Source organism: Gouania willdenowi, chromosome 8, assembly GCF_900634775.1.
Source record: "Gouania willdenowi chromosome 8, fGouWil2.1, whole genome shotgun sequence".
Taxonomy (NCBI): Eukaryota; Metazoa; Chordata; class Actinopteri; order Blenniiformes; family Gobiesocidae; genus Gouania; species Gouania willdenowi.
This window is the reverse complement of record NC_041051.1, coordinates 12,902,984-12,929,652: the sequence shown is the minus strand read 5'-3', so window position 1 is coordinate 12,929,652 and position 26,669 is coordinate 12,902,984. Positions and strand designations below refer to the sequence as shown.

The 26,669-nt window shown below is 36.6% G+C and overlaps 2 protein-coding genes across 4 annotated transcripts in view; one reads left to right on the top strand and one right to left on the bottom strand.

Annotated features, from left to right (window-relative positions):
- The window catches only part of LOC114467874 (mitochondrial import inner membrane translocase subunit tim16-like), a 130,754-nt gene extending 114,296 nt beyond the window's left edge, over positions 1-16,458 (bottom strand). For both annotated transcript variants that reach the window (XM_028454371.1, XM_028454369.1), the window contains exons 1-7: positions 16,290-16,458; positions 13,864-13,960; positions 12,930-13,010; positions 12,754-12,824; positions 11,665-11,851; positions 9,684-9,760; positions 1,314-1,364 (exon numbers count right to left, since the gene is read on the bottom strand). In XM_028454371.1, the coding sequence (XP_028310172.1) occupies positions 1,314-1,364; positions 9,684-9,760; positions 11,665-11,851; positions 12,754-12,824; positions 12,930-13,010; positions 13,864-13,960; positions 16,290-16,349 (624 nt within the window). In that variant the 5' untranslated portion in view covers positions 16,350-16,458. The remainder of the gene's footprint in view (positions 1-1,313; positions 1,365-9,683; positions 9,761-11,664; positions 11,852-12,753; positions 12,825-12,929; positions 13,011-13,863; positions 13,961-16,289) is intronic.
- A 1,567-nt stretch (positions 16,459-18,025) lies between these two features.
- dnaja3a (DnaJ heat shock protein family (Hsp40) member A3a) lies at positions 18,026-26,491 on the top strand. 2 transcript variants are annotated; one of them, XM_028455056.1, is made up of 12 exons: positions 18,026-18,284; positions 20,456-20,592; positions 20,680-20,763; positions 20,856-21,062; positions 22,020-22,172; positions 23,195-23,342; positions 24,462-24,526; positions 24,991-25,119; positions 25,210-25,325; positions 25,425-25,522; positions 25,665-25,785; positions 25,976-26,491. In XM_028455056.1, the coding sequence occupies exons 1-11, from the start codon at positions 18,044-18,046 to the stop codon at positions 25,769-25,771; spliced, it is 1,485 nt and encodes a 494-aa protein (XP_028310857.1). In that variant the 5' UTR covers positions 18,026-18,043; the 3' UTR covers positions 25,772-25,785; positions 25,976-26,491. The 2 variants fall into 2 exon arrangements, with proteins under 2 accessions (XP_028310857.1, XP_028310858.1); XM_028455057.1 differs by lacking the exon at positions 25,665-25,785 and having other exon boundaries at positions 18,029-18,284.
- The last annotated feature ends 178 nt before the right edge of the window (positions 26,492-26,669 follow it).

The window sequence follows — 26,669 nt, the reverse complement described above, 5'->3', positions numbered from 1 at the left end:
AATGAAAAAAAGAGGGGAAAAAAGAGAGACATTTTTGGATATTTTCTCTACCCTTTGCACCATGATTGTCTTGAATATACAAATATTCACTTCAAAAGTAAGAGAAGTATTCAGGAGAGCTTTTTTTGGTTTGAAAAAGAAAATCTTTCTTAAAGAAGCACAGACACACTTTTGCCAAATGTGTGCCAGCTACTCAAAACCAACTGTCTGTCTGCTGGTGCATTCATACACACACACTTTTACTGATTACAGATGCAGCTTATACTGAATGTTCAATCATAGACCTAAATTACCCTGTGCTGCAGGAGAAGGGCTATAATCAACGTCTATATATACCCCACCTGGATGGTGGAGAACATAGTCCAATGCTCACCACAGAGATGAGACAGCCCAACTAGCCAGTGCTGCTTTGGGTGGAAGGAACCAGTACATTAAAGGCTGTACTGCAGGGACTGGATGGTCTGAAGGACTGGGAGGAGTTAAGAAATATCACAATACATTGGATCTTAATATTTCACTTTGAATTTGGTTAATCAGTCTTGCAGATTTAAAAATATATATATTTTTGTTTAACCCTTTTCAACAAAATAGTAGTTGGTCGTCGTGCCTTGCAAGCAATTTATCAACATAAAAAGATTAAAAGTATTGATGATAGATTTATTTGTAAAATAGCACTAGGGAAGTTTATTTTTAGGTAATAATATTGAAATTCTAGAACCTCAAAATCAAAATAAATCCATTAAAAAGCCCTTTGCAAATGTGACCTAACCCACCTGAAGAACAACTCTGCTTGAGTTTAGACAAACCTGTGCACTGCAAGAGCCCAGTGATACCTTATAAAGGCATGTACAGTAAGAAACCACTGTATGTTGTGTCTTGTTTTCCTGGTTCTTATAGACTACTTATAGTTCTTGAGCCAAAAACAGCTACAACTACATCATTTACATCTGCACTAATAAAGAAGAATAAACACAGGGGCATTAACGCTGATCTATGCCACATATTTCATGCCTGTAATGTTTTTGCAGGATTCCTCATATTTACAAAAGAGAGCCGACGAGGAGCATCGAGAAAATTACAGCACGGTGGGAGGTCGACTCCACAACTGATACAGAATCCCAGTCACATGTTTCACCCAGTTTGTGGCAGGATTGCACATTTAAAGAGATCCTCAAAAATAAGAGCATTTACATTGCATTAAAATACCTGTGAGCATGCAAAAATTAACAAGAAAAGAAACGTGTAGATTCTTTAAATTAGTGAGTTTAGACCAGAAAAACCATCAATCAAAAACACTTTTTATTGGAACTCACCTGAACAGGAGTCAGCTGGGCTCTGGGATCAAACACACGCAGCATCTTGTCCTAAACAATAATAAACAGATAAAAAAAATCAAAACATGAATTGTGAATGACTATCGTCGAAACAATGTAATAGATGAGCAATATTCAATGATGTTTGCTCTCATTTATTGACAGTGTTCATTGAAGGCGAATGGGACAGTGAGTTATGTACAGAATTTTACATATATTAATTTACACACACACATATGTATCCCGTTGTCTGTCTGTCTGTCTGTCTGTCTGTCTGTCTGTCTGTCTGTCTCTCTCTCTCTGTCTGTCTCTCTCTCTCTCTGTTGCAGTTGAAATCATAATTAAACTGTAATTGAGATCAGATTATTGGCTTCGTAATTGTAATTGGCATGGAAATTCTATAAAAAACTACATTTTAATTAAGAAAGTGTCTATTTGTACGGTTGCCATACGGACAACCCCCGATGCTATTGGTACGTTTATCGAAGTACACGTACGTAGCGTCTTAGGGTTAGGTTATAAACTTATATCGATACCCAATTAAATGCAAAACTGAGGAACCATGTTACTGTTCTATGGCTTACACATACAGTAAGTAGTTAACAATTATCAAAATATGTTTCATATCAAGTTTTCCCACTACATTTCAGTTCTCTTGAGGATCATTTTATCTTTTTTTTATATATATATATATATATATATATATATATATATATATATATATATATATATATATCAATGAAAATTGAGTGATAAACTGACAGAAAACAGGCTGAGGCATCCACATCAAAAATATTAATACCAATATTTTCATTGATTAGAAAGCCTAACAAGCTAACCAAGAGGTGAAAAACAAATTAAATGAAAAATATTTTTTTTTTTAGTGTATTTTATAGACATGGGTCAAACTGACTGGCTATCATTACAGATGCTAATGGAAAGCTAACAAGAGAAAGGTTGAGTATTATGGGGTTATTTATTAAAGGCTCAGTAATTGTGATTAATTGAATTTGAACTTTAGTAATTGAGAATGTAGTTTTAGGGGGAGAAAAATAATTTTAATTTTAATTGGAAAAAATGCCGGTCACCGTAATCATAATTTAATTGTAATTGAACATGGTTAATTGAAGATGAAATTGTAATTGAAATATGTAATATGTAATTGACCCCAAGCCTGCTAATTATTGAGTAAGCATAGAACACAAACTAATAGGAGCTCTGCATTATGGACGAAATAAAAAATCAAATCAGGCTAGGCTTCAAACAAGGACTGTAAGATGTTAAGAATCTAACTTGGTTTCCTTTTTCATTCTTAATCTGATTTACAGCAACAACATCTGATATGGAAGTATTAATCATGGAGGGCGTCACTGAGGAATTAGAGGTTGTAATGCAACAAAAGACAAACAGCATGTGTTGAATAAAGAGTTAAAACTTTTTCAACAGAAATGGAAAGGAGGAATGGAAAGTTCCACATGCAGCTGTGTTTTTTTCACACATAAATACTATCGACTAATGACAAAAGAACGCTGCATCTTGAAGATATTAATAAAGACTCTTTATGAATCAGATAACCCACATCAAAAACTCAGAATTTCGATCCCACTGATTCATTGTTAGCAAATGTACGGTAATCAGGTGACCTCTGCATGGCCTCGTGCGCTTTGACCCCAGCAGGCCAGAACACACATTCGGCATCAATCAAAGCAGCCAATCAGAGGGTCTCCTGCATGATTGGAAGGAAATGGCCTCTAATGGGACCAGGCTGTGACTGGGACATGCGTGTCTGCTGCTGTGTCACTCAATACTTCTGTGTGACTGTGATCACAGTGGCAGCCTGATGCACAGAGCTGATAGCAGGTAATGCCTAGAAGTACTTGGGCTAAACTAAACCACACTTTACAAACATAAACACGTCAAAGAGAATCAGGGGGATGACTGTGACACAGAGGAGCACTGTCCAACGTTCAGCCACATCTTATGTTCTTTCAGAAGAAGAAAGTAGGAGTAGCACCAGTCTTTGCTTCATGCTTCTCTCTGCAATCAAAGGAGGCATTTATTTGCTATTTTTCAGTTCAGATAACAAACTGTGGGTCCTATCCACTTTGTGTGTGCGTGTGGGTGAAGCCCACCCACGACTTTGATGCCCCTCAGCTTCATCCTCAGGCCTCTGTGACCTGGGACTAAGCCAGAGGCTCTGGAAGAACCTTTACACACAAATACAACACTGCTCACAATGAGGAGTGAATGAGAACCCACCTGCAGCAACTATAAACATCACTGCTTTGATTTTTTTTGTTGGTGTTTTTAAAGGGGATGTTGACAAAAAGTGATGAGTAATACATTGAATTAGCTTGTTTTTTTTTTTTTTTTTACTTCAAAATGGGGTGAAAATATTCACAACTTGAGTTCCAAAAAGAAAGAAACCCAGCTATTACAAGCGAATTTTGAAAAAAATAATAAAAATAAATAAATAAAATTAAATAAATGCAGTTTAAGAAGGCCGTTCAACTGCTATTTGCTGTTTAAAGCAACACACAAATTTCTTCCTGGCCATGATAAACATACATGAAGTAGATAACATATTAGCAACATTTACTTTGTCATAAATACATATATAATAGCCAAAGTATGGTAGAAATGTTCACTTCATATCATCCTTAAGGTGGGAGTACAAACACATGAGAGAGGAAACTATCTGGTTGTTCAAACACAAAGGGGGGGTTACACACACACACACACACACACACACACACACACACACACACACACACACACACACACACAAGTGTCCACGAACACCCACATGGTCTAATACACACACATTACACACACGCACAAAGCAAATACAGTGCTTTGAGGCTATGACAATAACATATCTAAACTCACCCCTCTTTGACTCATAAATGCACAGATGGAGACCTCAGATTGCAGTGTTTGCATTTGTGTGTGTGTGCGTGCTTGTGTGTGTGTGTGTTCAGACAGTAGCTGTTTAATCCATTTTTCAGACTCAATGCAGAGCTGAGCTAAACATTGAATTGACTTTCAAAACTCTAGGTGACACCAGATACCCGACAACACCTCATTTCCAAACATGGATCATCCAGACACGCCAAACATTCCCTCAACCTCTGCTCTGTGAACTGAATGCTGCCATTCTCTCTACAACTATGTCATTAAATATACATCTCTGCAGGTCTAAGCGGGGCCGCTCACAATTCCTGCTCATTGAGGTGGTGGTCTTTCCTTCATCCTCCCCCACCCTCACATGCGCCCCGATGTTTACCCTTACAGCAGGGCGGAGGGATTGGACCCACATGTTGGCGAGCCCTATTTGCTTTAATAAGCTGGATTGAAGATTGAAAGAGGCCCCCTTTGGGTTAAATGACACCAGAGTCCAAGCCAGCAGGAACCCGAGGGGCCCCACAGCCTCTGATCATGAACCCCCTTTTTCTTGTCCCCTGTCTCGATCTTTTAGGCAAAAAATTATCAAGTCCGCCATTATCCTGTCATGATTTGGACATCTGCTGTGACAAGTGCAATAATTAGTTAGCTGTCAGAACGAAGACAAACAAAGTGAGTTGGACTGACATTCTGTTTATTAGGCATGTGCTTAAGTCTTATTTCGGGGTCAAAGGTTATTTGGTCTCAGGCTCATCCTTTTTAAAGTGAGATCCAGGTGCTTGTCGCTCAATCCGCCTGTGTGAGGTTACACAGGGAATAAAGTCAGACTCTTTATGTGCTGGCCTTCACAAAATGCTTTAGGCCATGGGATGCGATAGCTATCCGTGCACAATCCCCGCCCCCAAACATGTCCGACACCATCTTTTCTTTTATGCTTTAGGGCAATGTTTCTCAAATGGGGGTACGTGTACCCCTAGGGGTACGCAATGGCACTACAGGGAGTACTTAGAGAGAGAGAGTGGGAAATTAACAAATAAAGTGTCAGTCATGAGGCATGAGATGACAGGAAGTGATCAAATCTATAGAAATAAATATGCTGAGGAGCCACTAAATCAGTGTTTTTCAATCATGGGGTGGGGACCCCATGTGGGGTCACCAGGAGTTTAGAAGGGGCTGCCTGAAATTTCTGAAACATTTAAACTGATTTTAGAAATGTGTTATTTTTTTCTTTTTTTTTTTCTTAAACAACCGCATTTCTAGACTTTCACTTCTTTGTCAATATAAATCCTGTTCAACTAGAATGCAGTTAAAAAAAATATATATATATATATGTGTGTGTGAGCTGAAACATGATCAAAAAATTCTAGAAAAAACACGTCTTTGAGGTCACCAGAATTTCTTGATATCAAAATGGGGTCACGATCCAAATGAAGGTCGGGAACCACTGCACTGCACCACTGTTTGTTTTCCCACTTATTTACAAAGTGAGATTCTTTCAAATGTGTGTTATCACTCATTTATTCCATCATTGTGCTCTATACTTGTTTTTAATCAGTTTACTAAGCAAAATGTTGTAGTCGGACAACGGGGGAACTTGAGCCAAAAAGTTTGAGAACCACTGCTTTAGGGTGTTCTGAACATTAAATCAAATGTTAACATTGTATAAGTTGGGATGAACTTGTTAGAGGTACCCTTGAAGCATATTTGGAATCGATATGTTTCCTAATCCATTTTCACGTTTAACATTTTTGTCGTACGTGGTATCTGTGTACTAACAAAACAAACAAATGGGGTACCAAATTAAAGCTGGGCTTCTGCTCGTTTGAATTATTTAAATTTTTTAATGAGTTATTCGATATAATATTCACATTCGACACTGCCTATTTCTGTGAAGTTCATATCTCAGGTTTAATCGTAATTTAAACTGTGACACTAAAAGTTTCTACTACATTACCTCACAAAGTTAAAACAGATTAGAATTCAAGTAATATATCACAAAATATGACCAAATATGCCAAAACAACAAGTTCATCCCAACGCATGGAATGTTAACATGTGATTTCATGTTCAGAACACCCTAAAGCGTCATAAAAATATAGTGCATGGATATCTACCGTAGCCCATGACCTACTGAGACCACTAATTTACCTGCTGAATGTCCAAAAAGACAAAAAAACACTCTCGTTTATTAATATTACAGAAGGAAGAAGCTCAAAGACGCATATCTTACCATTTACTCAATGCACGTAACGGACTAAATCCCCATCTTACTACATGCTAATTTATGGCTTAGTCATGTCTTCTCTTTCCTCAGTTTTACTCACCCTGACTCTCTCTATCCAATGCTTCCCATTCCTTTACAAAACGTCTCCCTGGCTCATATTAGCCATGATCTTGATTTTTGATTTGCTTTAAAATGTATTTACACACTTATTTACCAGTACTTGTTTTAAAGGGGAGAGCAGTGATTTTCACAGACAAGCACATAACACACAGGTCTTAAAGTGCATATATCCTCATGAGATGTTATCTCCATCGTGTCAAATAATAAGTCAAAAGCAAAACAATAGAAAAAAAAAATATATATATATATATTTTCTTTTTTTTTAAGTCAAAGTGAGGGACTAAAGCACTGATTCTGGCCTTTTTCTAAACCAAGGGTTCTCAACTCGTCTCACCCTGACACCCACATTTTGCCTCAGTCATCAAATCATGACCCACTTTTTTTTCTTTCTTTTTTTTTATTTAACCAACCAAATTTAGTTTTTTCAAAGACAGCTGTTGAAAATACGCATATATAATTAAAAAAAAAAAAAAACATAAATCTATATATTTTGCTGTGCAGCATGCTTTTCACAGCATGTCTGTCAAAAGAAAAGTTTCTTTCAAAATAAAAGACAAGTCACACATGACAGACATTAAGTTTTTTTTTTTTTTTTTTGGGCCAGCTTTCCGTGACCCACCCAGTACAGATCCGCGACCCACTTTTGGGTCCCAACCCACCAGTTAAGAATCACTGTTCTAAACTTTTTAATATTATTATTCATTCATTCATATTTTTTAATCTGAATTAAGGCAGTTAACTTTGATCTGATCCTGCTTCTTGATCTAATAAACAAATTCCTTGTTCTTCCACTGGCACATGTGATTTCTTTAATCATGTCTATTCACTATGAAACAGCAGACAGTGCTATATAAATCACCTCTATGTATACACGGTGAAGTGCTACGTCTGAACTATATAAAGAGCTGTTTGGGTAAAATGCACTTACCTGTAATTAAACTTTAGAGCTCTACGTGTCAAACTATTTGCTGTGTGTTTCTGGGAAGATTTACACCGTCTCAGAGGATTTTTTTTTTTTGTTTTGTTTTTTTTTTTACAAAGAGCCATAAAACTACATGCACTCAGACAGCAGGTCAGAGGTCAAAGAGGGTTCAGACAAAACAAAAACTGATGATGATCCTCCGCACATCGCCCTTTGGATTTTGTTGTATCCCTTTATGCCCAAAGGTGAAAGGAAGACTGATATAGGCTATTCAAGTAGAAGTACGGTTAATTGAAAATTGTACTCAAGTAAGTCATAGATGAAATACTTAAATGCAAATAAAAAGTAGCTCAATTAATTTATCTTGCATACAGAAAACATCTCATGTATGAACTTAAAAAGGAAGAGACAAACTCTTGCACAATCAGAACTTAATTTATTTGCCACAAAGGCATCTGCATAAAAGAAAAGGTTTGTCACAATGTGCAATTCTTTTTTAAAAAAAAACAAAATAACACCTATGAATTCAATTCAAAGTAAAAAGATTAAGTATAACTACATTTATAAGCAATAAAAGTGTTAAAATAACCGACATTTCATGCTGTTTTGGTGACATACATTACGTTTAATCTGGTTGTTCAGCTGTGATGTGATCCATTTAATTGTTGCCTGTTCATTTAATTTTTTGTAGTTTCACTATATCCGTTGGTCATTTTAAAACAAAAAATCATAATGAACTCAGTAACGGTTGGGTGTAAAAATGTAATGAATGACTGATTTAGAAATATAATCAAAAAAGTAGAAGTAGCCATAAAAGCAACTAATTTACAGTAACGTGAGTACTTGTAATCCATTATGTTCACCTCTGTTTATGCCTTAATTACCATGACTCAACAAAGTGTCGTCTTTAAAACTTAAAGGTTGTCAGATCTATACCCTTTTGCAATAATCGTACATTTTTGCATTGTTGTGTTTATACACGGAGGCAGCCAAAGAAGAATATCTGTTATCTTTTGTCAAGCCGACAGTAAAATCTGTTCTATCAAGACTCACTTTATAAAAAGATAATATTTGCCCGTGGGCTTTCAAAGTGTACTCTTATCAAACTTGGGTTATCATCAATTCCTGATTCAAAGCTAATATGATCTCAACCCTGTTATGAAACATGACCTCTGCTGAGTTGTTGCTTTTTTTTTTTGGAAATACTCCTTTTAAATAGAAAAAGGTCACGAGAGGTTGGTAAGATCCTTTCTTCACTAAATATGGAGTCACTAGCAACATCTAGTGGACACATTCTGTAAATACACATGTCAAAGGAAAGTGTGGCCAGGGTTGGGATCAATTACATTTTAATTTACGCTTCAGATTATCCATGTTCAGTCACAATTCAATTAAGATTCAGTGACCAGCTTTTTTTGCAGTTACAATTCAATTATGATTATTTTTGTATCCTCTGAAAGTCCATTATGATTCTCAATTCAATTACAATTAATCACAAAGTGGTACATTAACAGGCCTGTTCTTCTGTATGTGTGCGTATGGTGTTGTTTTAGCATCATTACATTTACATTTTAGTGCATTGATTAGAGTATCTTATGTAAAAGCCCAACTTAGGATAAGAGTTGGAATTTAGCAATAACTATAAACTCTTAATGATATTACTGTATTTCCTAACACTAACCCTTCTAACCATTACCACCTGTATGGGTGTGAAGATTCCCTCACAGGTAGTGGGAAAACCAATGAAACACATTTGGATAATTATTAACTACATACAGTATGTGTAAGCCATGGATCTGTAACATTATTCCCCAGTTTTGCATCTAATTAAATTATAATTTACATTTTTTATAGAATTATAATTAGAAAGTCAATTTTCTGAAGTCAATTCCAATTCAATTATGCATACAACAGCAACAGATTTTTTTTTTCAATTACAATTTATATTATATTTACGCCATAACTGTAATTCATTATCAATGACACGATTACAATTATAATTATTGACCCCGTGACCCTGAAAAAAGGAACAAGCGGGTCAGAAAATGGATGGACCACCCTGAGAGTGTCTTCCAAAATACTAAAGAATAAGTTTCTTGTGCTTGTGTAAGTTTTTATACTTAAATATATATATATATATATATACACACAATATACATATTGTGTGTTTTACTACTGTGGTTATAGTTGCTGTGCTCACCTTACAGGAGGAGGCCAACAGAGAACCATCCCGTTTCCAGCTTACACTTTGCACCTGATCACCGTGTTCCTCCAGAACTGTGAAAAACATTGTGACGCAAATATCATATAATATTCAGATGAGATAGAAACACAAAAGCATTAGAAAACACAGTTGAAGATGTCCAGAAAGAGACATTCAAAAGCACATAAATGACACAAAAACACACGTTCATCTAGATAAAAGGTCACTGGAGGAAGATGTGTCTGATTAAACACAATAGAACACCAGACAAGGGGGCATATGTCCTTATCTTAAGGTGCATGTGTCCAATCTGGGTTCTAGAGGTCTGCAGTCCTGCAGGTCTGAGATGTGTCCCTCCTTCTACACATGGGATTCTGGTCATCATTTTTCACCTCAACAGAAAACTTCTCTTAACAATTAGGTTTGTTAGAGCTGGGAAACATTAAAGCATGCAGGACTGTGGCCCTCCAGGACTAAGATGTAAAAGCACTGTTTTAGGCCATATGGAAGTAAATATAAAGGAATGGCAATGTAAAGCTTTGGTGCCTTGTGTGTGCAGCACAACAGAAGAGAATAATCGTTTACACTTTACTTGAAGTTTTATAGATAAGGCTGACATTACACTGTCATTATAATGACATGACTAACCCTGTCATTAAGTGTCATTTGTTACCCTAACCACACTGGATCCCCCACCTAACCCGAAAAATGCCAACATAGCTCCAAAGTAGGGCTGCTCAATTTTTGAAAAAAAATAATAATCACGATTATTTTAGTCATAATTCAAATCACGATTATTCAAACAATTATTTGTCAACCAAAAATGTATTTATTTTTTGTACAAAAAAAACGTAAAATATGTTCTTTAAACATAAATAAAATCCTTCAAACACTGAAATCATGTATGTTCACTTTTGCACAAAACAAAACACGTGTCTTTGCTCTAGATCTTCATCATCAAACCCAAAGTGTTCCCATAGAAGAGAATATGACTTGCCACTTGTTTACCAAGTGTTTTTGCTGATTTTCTCCTGCCATGTTTCAGACCACTTCAACAACTTTCCTCATGTTAGCCTGCAGGCTAGCTTCAGCTTTGAGAGGGGCGGGGCGGAGGGGAGGAGCTTGCATGTGCATGGATTAAATAACTCAAAGTTAGTATTAATAACATGTGTGTGCCAAGCTTTATTATTTGTAGATGTCCAAAATAGTGGGTTTGTTTTATTTAGCAAATAAAACATATGTAAAAAAAAAAAAAATATATATATATATATATATTTTATTTTTTTTTTTGGTTTCTTTCGATTATGTTATTTTGTAATCGTTGGGTGCGATAATCCAAATCGTAATCAAATTTTGAATAATTGAGCAGCCCAACTCCAAAGGTGTCATAATTTAACGAACGACACTTAATGACAGCCTTCATAACACCTTATTCATGCTAATGACAGATCATGACAGCATAATGTCAGCCTTATGTATTAATCTTCAAGTAAAGTGTTACCGAATAATCTTAAAGGAATGAATGGTGCTCTTGTGAAGATAGACACCTTACTTTACATGGGGTCAGAATGTAGAGGACCCCCAAAAAATACACATTTAGATAACACATCATCACATCTATAGCTATAAAGCTAGGAGAAATGAAAATGAGAGCGTGGGGTGCTGCTTGTGAGAAGCTGGATCAGCAGAGAGCAGCAGCAGCCAGGCTCTGCTCATGGTAGGGGGAAGAAGTGCAGTCTGACTGTGAGTGTGTGGGGGGGGGGGGGGGGTCTCCGTCTAGAGAGACAAGGACCAGGACTGCAAACAAAACGGTTACCTGTGCTGCTCCAGCATTTAGACAGAGCCACAGGGCTGTAAAACGTAGACAGGGACAGTCTAAAATGAAAACTTAACAGACAAGCTGAGAAAAGTTAAACATAAGAGACAAACACAGACAAAAGCTTCCGTGTATTTGGTTTGTGCTGCTTCCAGTCGCTACCTGCGAGCGGTGCATCCTGGGAGCTAACGTCCCATATCAGAGGAGATCTGGTGGTGCCTACAGCCAACACGCCCGAGGAGGTGGGATGGAAGAGCACCAGCTCCAGCCTGCCAAGCCCTGGATGCAGGGTGAGGTCTGGACTGCTGGGCTGCTGCTGGTCGGGATCACACAAATGCCACAGCTTCACCTGAATACACACAAAGAAAACGGAGAAAACTTTTCCCAAATCCTTAAAGAGTCATTATGAAGGCATTAACAGATTGTATTAAATCTGTTTTAAAATGTTGAAGCCACACTATTTTTCTATTATTTTTTTACATCAGTGCTTTACAACATAAAGGTCAGGACCCTGGATTTTAAATGGGGTCGCCTGAAATGTCTAGTAATTGATAAAAAAAAAAAAAAGATAATAATAATAAAAGAATTACTGATTTAAACAATTTTTGAACATGGATGAATTATTATTGTTTTTGAAAATAAAACAATCTTGAACAGCTGTATTCTATTGATAAATATAACCACTTTGTCCTATTTCAGGATTGCTGGGCAATATAAATCTTATTATTAATAATAATAATAATAATAATAATAATAATAATAATAATAATAATAATAATAAAGTAAAAAAAAAAGAAAATCTGAGCTGGCAAAACGTGTCACCAATCCTGGCTGCTCTGAATTTGCAACAAACATGATGGAAAACTAATTCTAGAAAGAAAAAAAAATGTCTTTAGGGTCACCAGAAACTCATATCAAAATGAGGTCATGATCCAGAAAAGGTTGGGAACCACTGTTTTACAACCGTAGGACAACTCATTTAATAAAACAATACCCTATCATAGTGTGAAGAGAAAACATGAAGAAAGTGCTTTGTAGATGGTGGGATCTGAAGTTTACATAAGCTCAATGAAGAAACCAAACCGCTGAGTTGAAATCCAAAATCAGCACATTCCTGTCAGTCAGGCCACAAAATTCCCACAGGAAGTCGTTGAAAAATCGAAATGCAAATACTTGAGCTTGGTTGTGTTTTCAAAGAAAAGTGTAGGATAAAAATCAATAAATGAACAAATCTTGAGGGAAGCGACTCACTGTTTCATCTGCAGAGCATGTTGCTAGGAGACTTTCATCAAAAGGGGAAAAGTCCATATCAGTCACCAAATCTGCCAAACAGGAGGAAAACATGGGGAAATCAAAGAGATTTACCAGCACTTTCTAGTGTTAATATTCTTTCTTTACAGAGTTCACTAAAAATTTTAAAAAGTTACCGGAATGACAGGAAACCTGGTTGACCGACCATTGTCCATCTGAACTGGGTCGGACTGATGTCAGGCCCAACATGCCTCCACCTACATACACACATACACACACACAAAAAATACAATTTTAGACTCACACTTGGTCAAATTCAAAATGCATGTTTAGTAGGGCTAAACAATTAATTGCATTTGCGATATCATCGAGATATCATAAAACACGATTTTCTAATCGCAAAGGCTGCAATTTATTTATTTTTTCTTGTCCTGTCCTGTTAAGTTCAGAGTGTTTAAGAAGTGCAGTCCACATGTCTCATGGAACGTGAAGTTAGTTAGATATGTTGAAGACGTAAAGACACAGGTTTGTTTGCTTTATTGTTGTAATGTGTGCTTTAAAATCAATATTTTATATTTATTTTAAGTTTAAATGAATCTAAAATTGTTTATTATGAAACAGATTGATTTATTGCTTGTGTTCATTGAAAAATACATGACAAGAGGCCTTTGAAAGAATAATAGCATATTAAATCGCAATATTGAGGGAAAAAAAATCACAATCAGATTATTTTCCAAAATCGCTTCGGCTAATATTTCTTTTCCCCTTTAATGATAACATACTACCCTTTATTTCTGACACATGATTCATGCATATCATACAGACTAATGCAATACTTGTGTAAAAAGCCTCAGTAGTCTGCATGTGTCAAAAATGAGAAATAGTATATAAATAATAATAGTTTTTGGCTACGTAATTAAATATATATTCAAGTTGTTCTTATTTTATTTTAAATATAAAAAGTACAAGTAAAAATTCTACAAAAGTCATTCTTTTATATAATTTATCGTATTCATGTATCTTTGTCTCTGATATTAAACCAAGTTTGATAATAGATTAAATTATACTAATGTGGGTCAAAATCAGTGTAAGACACTTTTAAAAGCTTACCGGCCTGCTCAGCATTAAAAGCCACCAGTCTGGAGCTGGCTTTGATGTGGTTGCCCTGGCAGGAAAAGGAACCAGCCCGGATATTGTTGATCCATTCCTACAGTTAAACATTAATGGAATTAAAAAAAAAAGAATAAACATGCAAACCAATAACAGAAAAGCACCCCCGCCCCCCCCCCCCCTTTTTTTTTTTTTTTGTTTGTTTCATAGCTGCATTGATCAGTTTAGATGCTTTGGAAAGAGAAACATATTGAGGAAGTACAAATGTCGTATGTGTTGCACAGCAGGAAACATTTTAAAACAACTTTCACAACTTCAACAACCAAAGTCGACAAAAAGACCATTTATGTGTGTTTTTGTGGATGAGGGTATTTATCTGAAGAAACGCACTGGTTTTTTTTTTTGGATGGTGGGGATCAAATACTTACAAATAGGGACGTGCGTTGCCATGAATCTGACGATAAATACGACTCACGATTTAAACGTCACGATACAATATATGAAAATAATAATAATAATTCATTGTATTTCATTACATTTTATTTGACTTTTTTTTTTTTTTTAAACTTGCGAAAACAAGTAAATGGTAACTAACTGTAATTCTAGTACCAATATCAAGTGGTATGTTTATCAAATTATCAAATCACATTCTTCAAAAAACAGTTACAATTTTGCTTCTACAACAGATTATGATTCTGTTAAATACATCTATAAAAGTAGGGATGTCCCGATACTATTTTTTTTTTTTTTTTTTTTTACTTCAGATATAATGCAATATTGCAGCCTTGAGTAAGCTAACCTTCAACATAATATCTACAGTATTCTACAATTTAATAAAAATAATATACTATATATCGGAGAATTCCGATATTCGTTTTCTGGCTGTAAATATCGAATCGATATCAATATCGAATCGGAACACCGCTATATAAAAGTGCACAGTTTGTTTTATTAAAATAAAGTGTAATCAACTTCCAAGTTAAAATGCATTGAGTAGTGAGGTAGTTTAACAAGGTCTGATGTGGTTTACTGACAACTAGTGACCAGGCGTTTACATGCTATGCATATGTTAGTTCAATTAAATGTTTTTTTTTTTTGTTCAAAAAAACCTGATTTAAAAATTTATTTGGACTTTTTTTTTTGGATCGATACAATAATCGCTCGATGAAATATCACATAATATCTCTAAATGTTTTTTTTTCTTACACCCTTACTTACAAAGCAAAGAAAAGCCTGACACTATTAACTAGGGATAAACTGATATGGATCATTTAGGGCCGATGGCGCCAATACCAATTTTTTTCCCATCAGTCTTACCTAATGACCGATACGGACTGCCGATTTTCTTGAGCCAATATTTGGAGCCGATACTACTTTTACTCCCTTAATTTACATCATATAAATTACACAGTGATGATAACAAATGGAGTCTCAATTTTTCAAAAAAGAACATTAGAAATTAACAAAGGTGAGGTAGAACGACAACAAGTAAAAAAAAAAAATATTTAACAAATATCAAAAACAGGTGATTTAGAACAAGAACAAGTAAAAAAATATATATTTCTGCTCTCTGTAAATAATGCAGATTGGTGAACGCAGCAGCCTGTATTGGCTGATGCCGATACACGTAAAAAATGCAAAAATCGGCAAATGTATCGTCTACCTCTGCTATAAACTTGATGAACTTTCTGTGACCAGCCCATTATTTGAGCTCACAAACACATGACTACCACTCCTGCTGATGAATGCATTATCTTCTGCATTGGTGTGTTTTACATTCACAGGAGCCAAAGCACCACCTGCTGTCTCACAATCTCAGTGCAGAGACTTCATAGACACCCAGCCTGAGCAGAGTCTGTCTGTCTGTGCATGCCAAGCATTTCAGTGCTTCAGTAAAAACAAGGTATGGGGGGTTTGCATAACACAGAAAACTGCACTGAAACCTGCAGGCATTGCAGCCTGGGAATAGAGGAATGTTTAGGATGAGCATACTGAACAATCTGCAGGTTGATCATCATAATCATTTCTGCTATTGTTAATTAATTTGGCCCAAATGAGAATTCTCTATAGAAATATCAAATAAAAATGAAAAAATAATCATAAAAAGCCTATTTAAAGGCGACTTCCTAAAACTAGAAGACAACGTGTTTTTGACAAAAGCTCAGCAATGTGATATAAGGAAAAGGATGGGCGTCACTGTAACATGATGCAGGCTAATAGCAGCTCCATTCAAACACATGCTGTAGTGTGCAGACATCACTAAAACACAGCCTGTGCATTCCCATTCCCTGCTGTGTGTTGTGCACTTCTTCCAGATGCAGGAAGTCCACCAACATCCCCTCCAGGCAGGCAAAGCACCACTAAAGCCACTACATGAGCTAACATTAGCCGGCATCTCAACACACAAGCACGACAAAACTACTCACGTCTTTCTTGGCGATTTTCGCGGTGGTGTTTTTGTATTTTGAAGTCTTAAAACGATTCATGTTCTCTCTGTGTATCAGGATTGACTCAAAGTCTTCCGGGTGTGTGCGTGTGTGGCTGGTCGGTAAAACTCAGAGCTCCAGCTTCGACTGACAGCTCTATCCGCCGCTCCGTGTGCGCCTGTTTTCATTCACAAGGCGGCCCGGTTGGGCGGACCCTACCTTTCTCCATTCAAGCAAACGCTTGTGAGTGTTTTGCGTACAACCAAGAGTAGTAAAACAATTACACCTTTCTAAACTTGTGACACTCTTTTACACACTTCACTGTATAAGGACCCGTGTAGTTTAAATGCTTTAAAAACTATGTACGTTTAGAGTGAAGTTTTATTGTAAGTAAGTAAGTAAGTAAGTAAGTAAGTAAGTAAGTAAGTCATTTTTAAAGCAGTTTTTGCAGATAAAATCACAACGTGCTGTACAGAGCTGCGGAGAAATTAATACAAGTGCAACATCATAATAGAATAATAAAACATGGGTGCATGGGTTAATATCCAGAACACTTTTTTAAATTGGGTATTGTTGGAACCGTAAATATTTAGCAAAACACAACGTGTATTTTTGTCTAAATCTTGGGAGAAATCAATCAGTTTGGTTGAAATCAATTTAATAGATTGGACCACATCTGAAAAAGCCAGCAGTACACCATCCTTTTTCTATCTATATGTTTTATCTATTCAGCAGTGTATTTATTTATTTGGCTACTTCCTGTAATAACAATGAAGCAATCAACCTGTTCCTTTATATTTAAGTAATAGAGTGATGTTTTCCATTCACTCTTTGAGTCACCACTACTACTATTACTACTGATGTTTTTGTTCTAAGAATGTATTACGAATACAAAGACTAAACAAACAAAAACAAAAAAGCTATGGAATTAAATTTAGTTTTTTCATAAATATTTTTATCTGCAAATATGTTGAAACATCTGTATAAGCGTTCAAAATGTATAATAATTATTATTATTATTATTATTATTATTATTATTATTATTATTATTATTATTAATATTATCAGAATCATAATCAAAATAGATTTATTGCCAAGTAGAGTTTAAAACAATACAAGGAATGCGACTTGGTGGATGGTGGGGAAAATCAGTATTATCATTTTTATTATTTCACTGTTTTCCATATTAATACGGTGCAGTATATCTTGTACAAAGCAACACATCTTTGTGCGGAGGTAGCACCTGTCAGTGCCCAATCATGGGCCTGATGTTTCGGATCCAGTTCGTGTACTAGGTTGAAACCCTGCTATTTAAAAAGTGAGTGAATTACGATTTATTTTGGTTTTTATCTTATTTTCTGTTTGGTTTTTGATTGTCAATGTTGTGTATTGTGTTTTATCCGTTTTTTGTTAGTTTTTAATTAACAATTAAAACACCACAAAACATTCACATATTTAAATGTGTACACTTAAAATATTTAACAATCGTATCTGTCGTAAGGATTTGAGTGAAGGAAGTGACGTAGTCTACGCACATGCGTTGAAAGTATCTGAAAAGATCAGGCCCGTCCTTGTCTCCCATGTTATATGCGTCTTTTCATGTTTTCTTGGACGATATGTTCTTGGGGAAAAATAAAGTTTTTGATTCTATTTAACGGAAGTGAGCAGCATTACTTATTTAGTGTACAGCCTGCCGGAAACCATTAGAAGAAGAAGAAATGAAAGCGCACTGACGGCCCCTACTCAGATTGCGCATGCGCAGGCCGGCCCTTAACAGCAGTGCAGGAATGATGGCGTCTTCGGCGGTCCGCTGCTCCTCACGCTTGTTCCCAGTTGTCGTGGCCGCCGGGCCTCACAGGACTGTTGGAGCCGTTGTCTGCTCCGGTCATGGAGCCAGACGAAGCTTTTCCACACTTGGGGCTGGGAAAGCCTGGCTTGGAGGGAGCCTGTCGTGCGGTGGAGTGGGTAAAGCGTTGACATTGAGAGGACTGCCAGGTGAGTGCGTGCTAGCCTGGAGAAACTACTAGCCCGAGCTAAGCTAGTCCAAGTATAATGAGTTCTATTTGTGATTCTATTCGATGACTTCATTTAAAACAACTATACACAAGATACAAAGAGCAAGCGATCTAAATACCTGGAATGAGTTTGTTACGTTTGGTGCATTTGCTTGAACGTACATTAAATATTAGTACCGGTAGTTGATGTGATGCAACTTATTCTGCTGACTTTGCAGCCATAGCGTTTGTTTTGTAATGATTCATGTCGGTTTAATTTATTGTTTGCCCACATTTACACGCTCATGTAGATTGTTAGACTTCATTTGATTTGTAAATTATTCACCTTTATATTAACAAGTGCAGTGTCCGTAGAAAGTATGTATTGCTAGAGAAAAGTGTGTGTGTGTGGCTAGAGCATAATATTTAGCATTGTAATATAGTCGCTACACACACACACACAAATCTTATTTTTTATTATTATTATTACTCACCTTAATTACAAACGTTTCTCACCTGCTGGTCAATATTTACGGGGTGTTTTTATTGCACAACATTGAACCAAGCAGCAGCCATGTTGAAAGACTCAGCTCTATCTGTCCCTGAACCGCAGAAAGATTTGAGCCACACAAGCACACAGATTCTTTGCTTTATAAACTATTATAGTGCCCGTCGGAGGTATGTATTCATATTGACATTAACAGGAGTTCCACAGGGTGGATGGGAAAATGAATGGGATATATATATATCTATCTATTTTCTTTTGGTAGCCAAAACATCACCAAAATTTAATTAGCTGTTCCTTGAGCCATTATCAACATTTCCTGAAGATTTCATTAAAATCCGTTCCTAACTTTTCAAGTTATCGTGTACAGACAGACAGCGCCGCACTGCATTAGCTTAGCATTAGCATAGAATAGAACACAGATGATGAAGTCACTTTTGATGACTTCAGCTAGAACATTCTGTTTTGGAACATTGATGACATCACGGTTGATGACATCATCAGTGTTCTAAAACAATGTTTGGACATGAGTTCCACAGTGTATATTGGTCATTTTAAATTGGTTTTGGAATGACCAAATTACTGCAAAATTATGCACACACTCGGGGTATTTAGGAGTCGTTGACAAAGTTTCAGGTTGATCAGACAATGCGTCGGGGAGATATTTGCTCCACACACACACACACACACACACACACACACACACACACACACACACACACACACACACACACACACACACACACACACACACCTTTCTTGCATTATAGATAGATCGATAGATAAATAAATTCTTATGCCTGTAATAAGAGACACCCTACGCCCTTTTCTTGTTATACTGTTACAAATACTAAGTGACAATATGCACCAGCTCAGATATTTTCATACTGCTTCATATTTGAACTAGATTTTTATTATATTATGAAAAAGTGAAAGGCATTACAGTTGATAGAGAATGTATGTGGTCAGGTGTTTTAATTTGAAAAAGAATAAAAAACAATTTAAGCTCTGAGCTTTCTGCCCCTTCCTGCCCTCTATATATATTTATGTGATATTATTGTCACTATTGTTTTGTATATTTGTATTATTTTGTATATATTCTTTTTATATTACTGGTGTTTTTCTGTTTATTTGTTTTTTTGTTGTTTTGTACTGTTATTCCTTTACTCTATTTATTCTTTAAGGGCTTAACAGGGAACATAGTGATGTTATTTTGTTCTGTACATGACGTTAATACATAATTCAAGGATTCAGTCAGAACATTGGCAGCCAATCCACTGTCAATAGTCAGGAATTTTAGAATGTGTATGTATATGTATGTTTTTTTTTTTTTTTGTTAATAGTTTTAGTATATTTGTAATTTCGTATATGTATATATTCTGTTTTATTGTGCAACATGTTTTTCCCGCTTTCTATCTGTACTGTGTACAGGCCTGTGTGTGTATATATATACTCTTATTTACCTGCTGCTGAAACGTCAAGGATTTTTTTATGTGCAAAATAAACAAAATTAAAACAAATTAAAATTAAAAAAATGTCATTTTAATCAGAAATTTTTAATATTTTAAGAATACTAGGTATTTAAAGCAACCCCAATGTTGAGAAAGACTGAAAAGAAAGGTCACGTTCATTATATTTTCTTACCATCTAATTCTGCTCTGTTTTAGGCATTACATTTCCCCATGCTGTTTACACACTATCATTTCACACAAGTGCCCCTGTCAGCAACAAGCAGGATTTCTACGAGGTCCTCGGGGTGCCACGCACAGCCACCCAGAAAGAGATCAAGAAAGCATATTATCAGGTTTGTTTCTTCCACACGCTCATTCTGCTTCTAAGCTGAGCCGTTATTACAGCAGCTGACTGTAAGTTTATGTTCAATCTGCATCAGATGGCTAAAAAGTACCATCCCGACACCAACAAAGAAGATCCTCAAGCAAAGGAAAAGTTTGCTCAGCTGGCTGAAGCATATGAGGTTTGAAGTCTTACACCCAAATTGAACTTCGTACCTGTTTGTTAACAAGGTGAGTGAGAAAATCTAGTATGTTCATGTTTTGTTGCTCACAGGTCCTTAGTGATGAGGTGAAGAGGAAGCAGTATGACACGTATGGCTCAGCAGGCTTTGATGCTGGCCAAGCAGGTGGAGGACAGCGTTATTGGAGCGGTCAGACCTCTCATGTGGACCCAGAGGAGCTTTTCCGCAAAATATTCGGGGAGTTCTCAGGAGGCCGTGGCTTTGGGGATTTCAACGCTATATTTGATCAGCCACAAGAGGTGAGAGTTAAAACCCATAAAGGACTTAAAGGGATCCTCCACTGTTTTTACAAATGTGGCCTAAAACCTTTAAAATGTCCTAATTAGAAGATCTATGCCTAACAAAACACATTATTTTGCACCATATTTGTTTATTAACTTTTAAAAATAGGACCACTTCATTGTTTGAGAGCCTGTGCGTCTCCATGTTGAAATTAGGATGTCGCAATACAACTTTTTCATTTCCGATATGATACCGAGATTGCGTATCGGCCGATATTGATCCTATATCAGCATGAATCATACATACTTTTTATTTTTTTCTCTCTTTTCTTTAATAAAAACATTCTAATGACTTATTATGTAATGTGGAATGTTAGAAAAGACTTGATCAACTGATGTTATTCAAACAGAGAACAATAGTCAGCAACAGTAGGGATGAGGAAAAACTAACCCATTTATTATTAACCAATTGGTTACATAATTTTTAACCTTCACCATAATATCTACAGTATTCTACAATTGAATAATAAAAAATTAAAAAAATCCGGAAATTTGAATTTGATATTTATTTTCAGGCTAATATCGAATTGGGACACAACTAGTTGAAATGATGTCATTTCTATAGGAGTTGAAGCATTTAGGATCATTTAGCAGCTTTTTCAGTCAAAATGACAACTTGTGCTGTTTTGGGTTGATCTAAAAATCAGTAAAAGTTAAAATTTTTGTCATCAGTGACGTCATTTCAACATGACAACGCACAGGCTCAAAAAAGGTATAGTAGTCCTATTTTTAAAAGTTAATAAAATAAATATGGTGCATAATATTGCATTTTGTTAGGCATAGGTCGTCTAATAAAGACATTTCAAAGGTTTTAGGCCACATTTGTAAAAACAGTGGAGGATCCCTTTAAGCCATTTGTTTCACCCCGTCCCATTTTAAAGAAAACTACAATATTGTTTTTTTTATCTGCAACAGTACCACATGGACTTGACGTTCAATCAGGCAGCGAAAGGAGTCAACAAAGAAGTGTCCATTAATATAGATTCATCGTGTCGACGATGTGACGGCAAAGGTCACGAGCCAGGCACCAAGGTGCAGCATTGCCATTACTGCAACGGCTCCGGCATGGTAAGAGCTGCAACACACCGAGGGCAGTTTGTGGTTCTTTTTGTTCGTTATTGCAAGACAAACATAACAACTAGAAACACAGAACCATGGGGGAAAGTACAGGACTGAAGCAGATTAGCTATACAGTATAGTTAATATATACATATAAAATACAGGTGTGTGTGTAAAATTATTAATCATTATTGCTATTATTAGTATGTATAATGCCATCATTGCCGTCACCATTATGTGGTTGTGTTGTTTAACACAGGTGTAAAGACTACTGATATAGCCTACTCAAGTAGAAGTACTGTTACTAGATTAAAATTGTACTTAAGTACAAGTAAGTCATACATAAAATACTCAAGTACAAGTAAAATATAGCTCAATTAAATAGTACTCAAAGTAAAAGTTACTTTCACCCCTAACTTTTATCTTGTTAATACATCTTGGTACAGTTTTCTTGCATACAGTAAACATCTCATGAATAAACTTAAAAAGGAAGAGACCAAATCTTGCACAATTGGAACTTAATTTATTTCCCACAAAGGCATCTGTATAAAATAAAAGGTTTGTCAAAATGTACAATTCTTTTTTTAAAAATAAAATAACACCAATGAATTCAATTCAATTGGAAAAAACCTCTCAGGCTCTAAGTGTAGCGCTAAATTTATGAACTCTAAAACTTAGAAAATAACCAACAATCAGTGCTGTTTGGGCGCCGTGCATTGCGTTTAATCTGATTGGTCGGCTATAATGTGATGCATTTGATCGTTGTCTGGTCATTTTATTATTTGTAGTTTCACTATATCTGTTGGTCATTTTAAAACAAGAAAATAATAATTTACTTAGTAACGGTTTGGTGTAGAAATGTAACAATTGACTTTTACTAAAATTTACTTAAGTACAGGTAAAATGACTGATTTAGAAATACACTCAAAAAAGTACAAGTACCCATAAAAGCAACTCAATTACAGTAACGTGAGTACTTACAATCTATTACTTTCACCACTAGTTCAACACGTGTGTTTTTGCCTCCATAGGAAACCATAAACACGGGACCATTTGTGATGCGCTCCACTTGTCGTCGCTGCGGCGGAAAAGGCTCTGTCATTTCCACGCCGTGTAACTTGTGCCGTGGCTCAGGACAAACCAAACAGAAGAAGACTGTGATGGTTCCTGTTCCAGCAGGTCAGCAACAATCACACACTTAGCTTACTTAGGAAAGTACACAAGGTGTTATTTTGTCTAATAAAACATGATTTTAGCCTGTTTTCATATTCTGGAGGAAGTTTTAATGTTTAAGAAACCATTTAGATGAATTTTCAATCAGCAGCTGCTTTTTTTATCAATAGAAATGTTTTTACACTGTGTGGGTCGGTTTGTATGGTTTAGACTTTATTTGTAGAGCACCTTAAAGGCACAGCGTGGACTGTTTGACCTAAAGAGTTGACCCAAATAAGTCATTTTTAATGATTCCTCAGGCCAATAAACAGGGCTTGACAGTATCAATGCTCCGAGCGGAGCTTCCCTCTTGAAATACGACTATGGAAGTTTGGAGGAGACGGACCGTCTTTCACCAGGTCATGTGACCTGGAGAATGCCTGGAGAACGTTTCACTTTACGGCAGTCACGTGACCACAAGCTCAGATATATATAGTTCCCATGTGACGTCACGACATACGGGGCTTTTCCCGACCCGGCGCCATTGTTATGGGCAGAGTTTAGCCTCTGTTTACAACCAAAAGAGCACAATATGGTAGTTCCGTGTTGGGTTAGTGGTTCACTAATGGTGGCGATAGTTCAGGTAAATGTGGATTTTTTTAGTAAGGGAAGTCAGCAACTCAGATCCGTAACTTCAGGATAAGGATTGGCTCTCAGGGCTGGGGTGCGAAGCGGGGCGGCTGCAGTCTATAGGCTGGAGGGCCGACGATTGAAGTTTTTGGACCTGCATACGAGCCAGGTCCAGAAACTTCAATTTACTACTGGTATTTGCTTTTTATTCAAACAAACGTCTTATTTTAGGCACAGAAAATAAAAGCGAATGGCTTGTGCTGTCACTAGCTCTGACGTAAATTCCGTCCACTCAGACACCATTCTGCATATGGAGCACTACGCATCTGTCCTGAGTTTTAAAGCTTTACCTTTTCCTACATTATCTGAAGCTGGTTTCTGAACATTCAGTGGCTTCTGCAGAGCTGACTGTCAGTAAAAGTAGCATACAGTACACTGGAAAATACAGTACAAAAAGTCCCATTGCAACTCCAGAAAGATGTTGTTGAGGCTGATCTTGTATGTTTTCACTCTTAGGTGTGGAAGATGGTCAGACAGTTCGAATGCCAGTAGGAAAAAAGGAAATCTTCATCACATTTCGGGTTAGTATCAACTTTCAAACTCCTAACGATTGTGCAGCAAATCCTTTTTCTGTTAACTTGTCTAATCAGGTTTTGGCTTTTGCACTCGGAAGGACAAGCTCATGTTAGTCAAAACTTGCATTGTATTCTAGTTATTTTCTTGTAACACTTTACGGGCCGTACTACGATCTTTGATGTACAGCTTTATGTGTCGACTAAACCTCACAAATATAAAATGGAGTGTGACACTTTATCAGTCTGACTTGTATAGACATTGGCATGATTGTCTTTTTAAAATGCAATCTTCATTGTTTGTCTAGTCCTTTTATTTTTATTGGACTACGAGTCTTAAATAAAGTTAAATTGTAAGGTGAAATGTGTAAAATACATTTTAGCTTCACAAAAACAGATGTTGCGATTGAAACATTTAATAGTATTGCTGCCATAAGCCGAGAGGTTAATTTGTTGCTCTGTGTTGTGTTCAGGTTCAGAAAAGCCCCGTGTTCAGGAGGGAAGGTGCAGACATCCACTCTGACCTTTTCGTCTCTGTGGCACAAGCAATCCTCGGCGGCACCGCCAGAACACAAGGCCTTTACGAAACACTCAATTTATCAGTAAGAACAAACCCTATATATAGTCCACTCACTGTGATGAGACAAACAGGAAGTGATGTCGTCAGTAACTGTAATTTTCCTGGTTCTCAGATTCCCGCAGGCACCCAGACTAACCACAGGATTCGCCTCACAGGAAAAGGAATAGCGCGTGTGAGCGGCTACGGCTTTGGAGATCACTATATTCACGTTAAAATAAAAATACCCAAGTAAGACAATAAATAATAATAAATAAATATGACTATGTTGTGTACTTAGAGGGTAGGATTTATGAGGTGTTTCATACTGACTGGTTTTTTCCTGTGCAGGGCGCTGACAGACAGGCAGAAGTCTTTGTTATTGAGTTACGCAGAGGATGAAACCGATGTAGAGGGAACCGTCAACGGCATCACTTCCACCAGCACAGGTATGACTGCACTGTAACAAAGGCATGGCACTGAGTCCAACAATTGTTCTACAGGTATTTATTTAATGCCTCAAACAAGGCTTGAGGGTGAGACGCTTTACCTTTCATAAATCTGGCTGATGCAGTATTGGTCTGTGTCCAGGTGGGGGCAGCAGTGATAAGCGTTACGAGGCAGGGCAAACCGAGCATGACCAGGAGGCTGAGGGAGGCTTTCTTTCCAAATTAAAGAAATTGTTTAGTTTTTCTTGACAGTCACAAACCAGGTAGGAATGTTTTTTTTTTTTGTATTTCCTGTATAATTGTTTCTAATATCTGTTCAGTAATCTGGTTTGTGGCTGTCACTTAGAAAATGCCTCCCTTTATTAGCCAAGCTCTGAGAAATCTAAGTTATTTGCTGTTATTTGAGATTATTTTCAAATTCTGAAAACCTGTTTTAATTGTTTTATCTTGTAGGAAAACAATCCTCCTGGAACTGAGGGTCTCTGTAGACACAGTGGAGCTTAATGGACACGTATTGAAAAACAGACTGAGATTCTTCATCCTTAAGGACAGGATAAGGAGGTTTAAGGTTAATGAAAAATCTTCATTCATCTACACACAAACAAAGGTGGCGCTGCAGCAACAAAGCTTCAAGATTATCCATCAAATACCTTTCCATCATGTGATCTATGTTGACCTTTTCCTGTGGTTTTCTACAACATCATGATGATGGCTAGTTCTAGATTTAAAGGTTCCACTACTTTGTGCCGTTTCACCCTTGGCTAAAACATTCAACTGTTCACCTGAGTGTTGTTGGCTGATGCATTTGTAGTAGATTGCCTCTTCTCTAAACTACAAGCACTTATTTTAAATCAGACGCTCTTTAACAGTCTGCGTTTTGAGCAAAAATCCATTTTGTTCAAATTAAACGTGAAAATATCCTGATACATTATACTGTACAGATATAATAAAGCTATTGTCCAAGGAGAAGTGCTGAGTCGTACATTGGGCTGAAATTATCGCATTAGATGAGCAAGAGTGACTCCTCTGTGCCAGAATCTCTGAAGTGGGGGTACGTGTACCCCGAGAGCAGTGGTCGGCAACCTTGACTCGCAAAAAAAAGCCATTTTGCTTCATCTCACATGGATTGCTCATTTTTTGCCACATA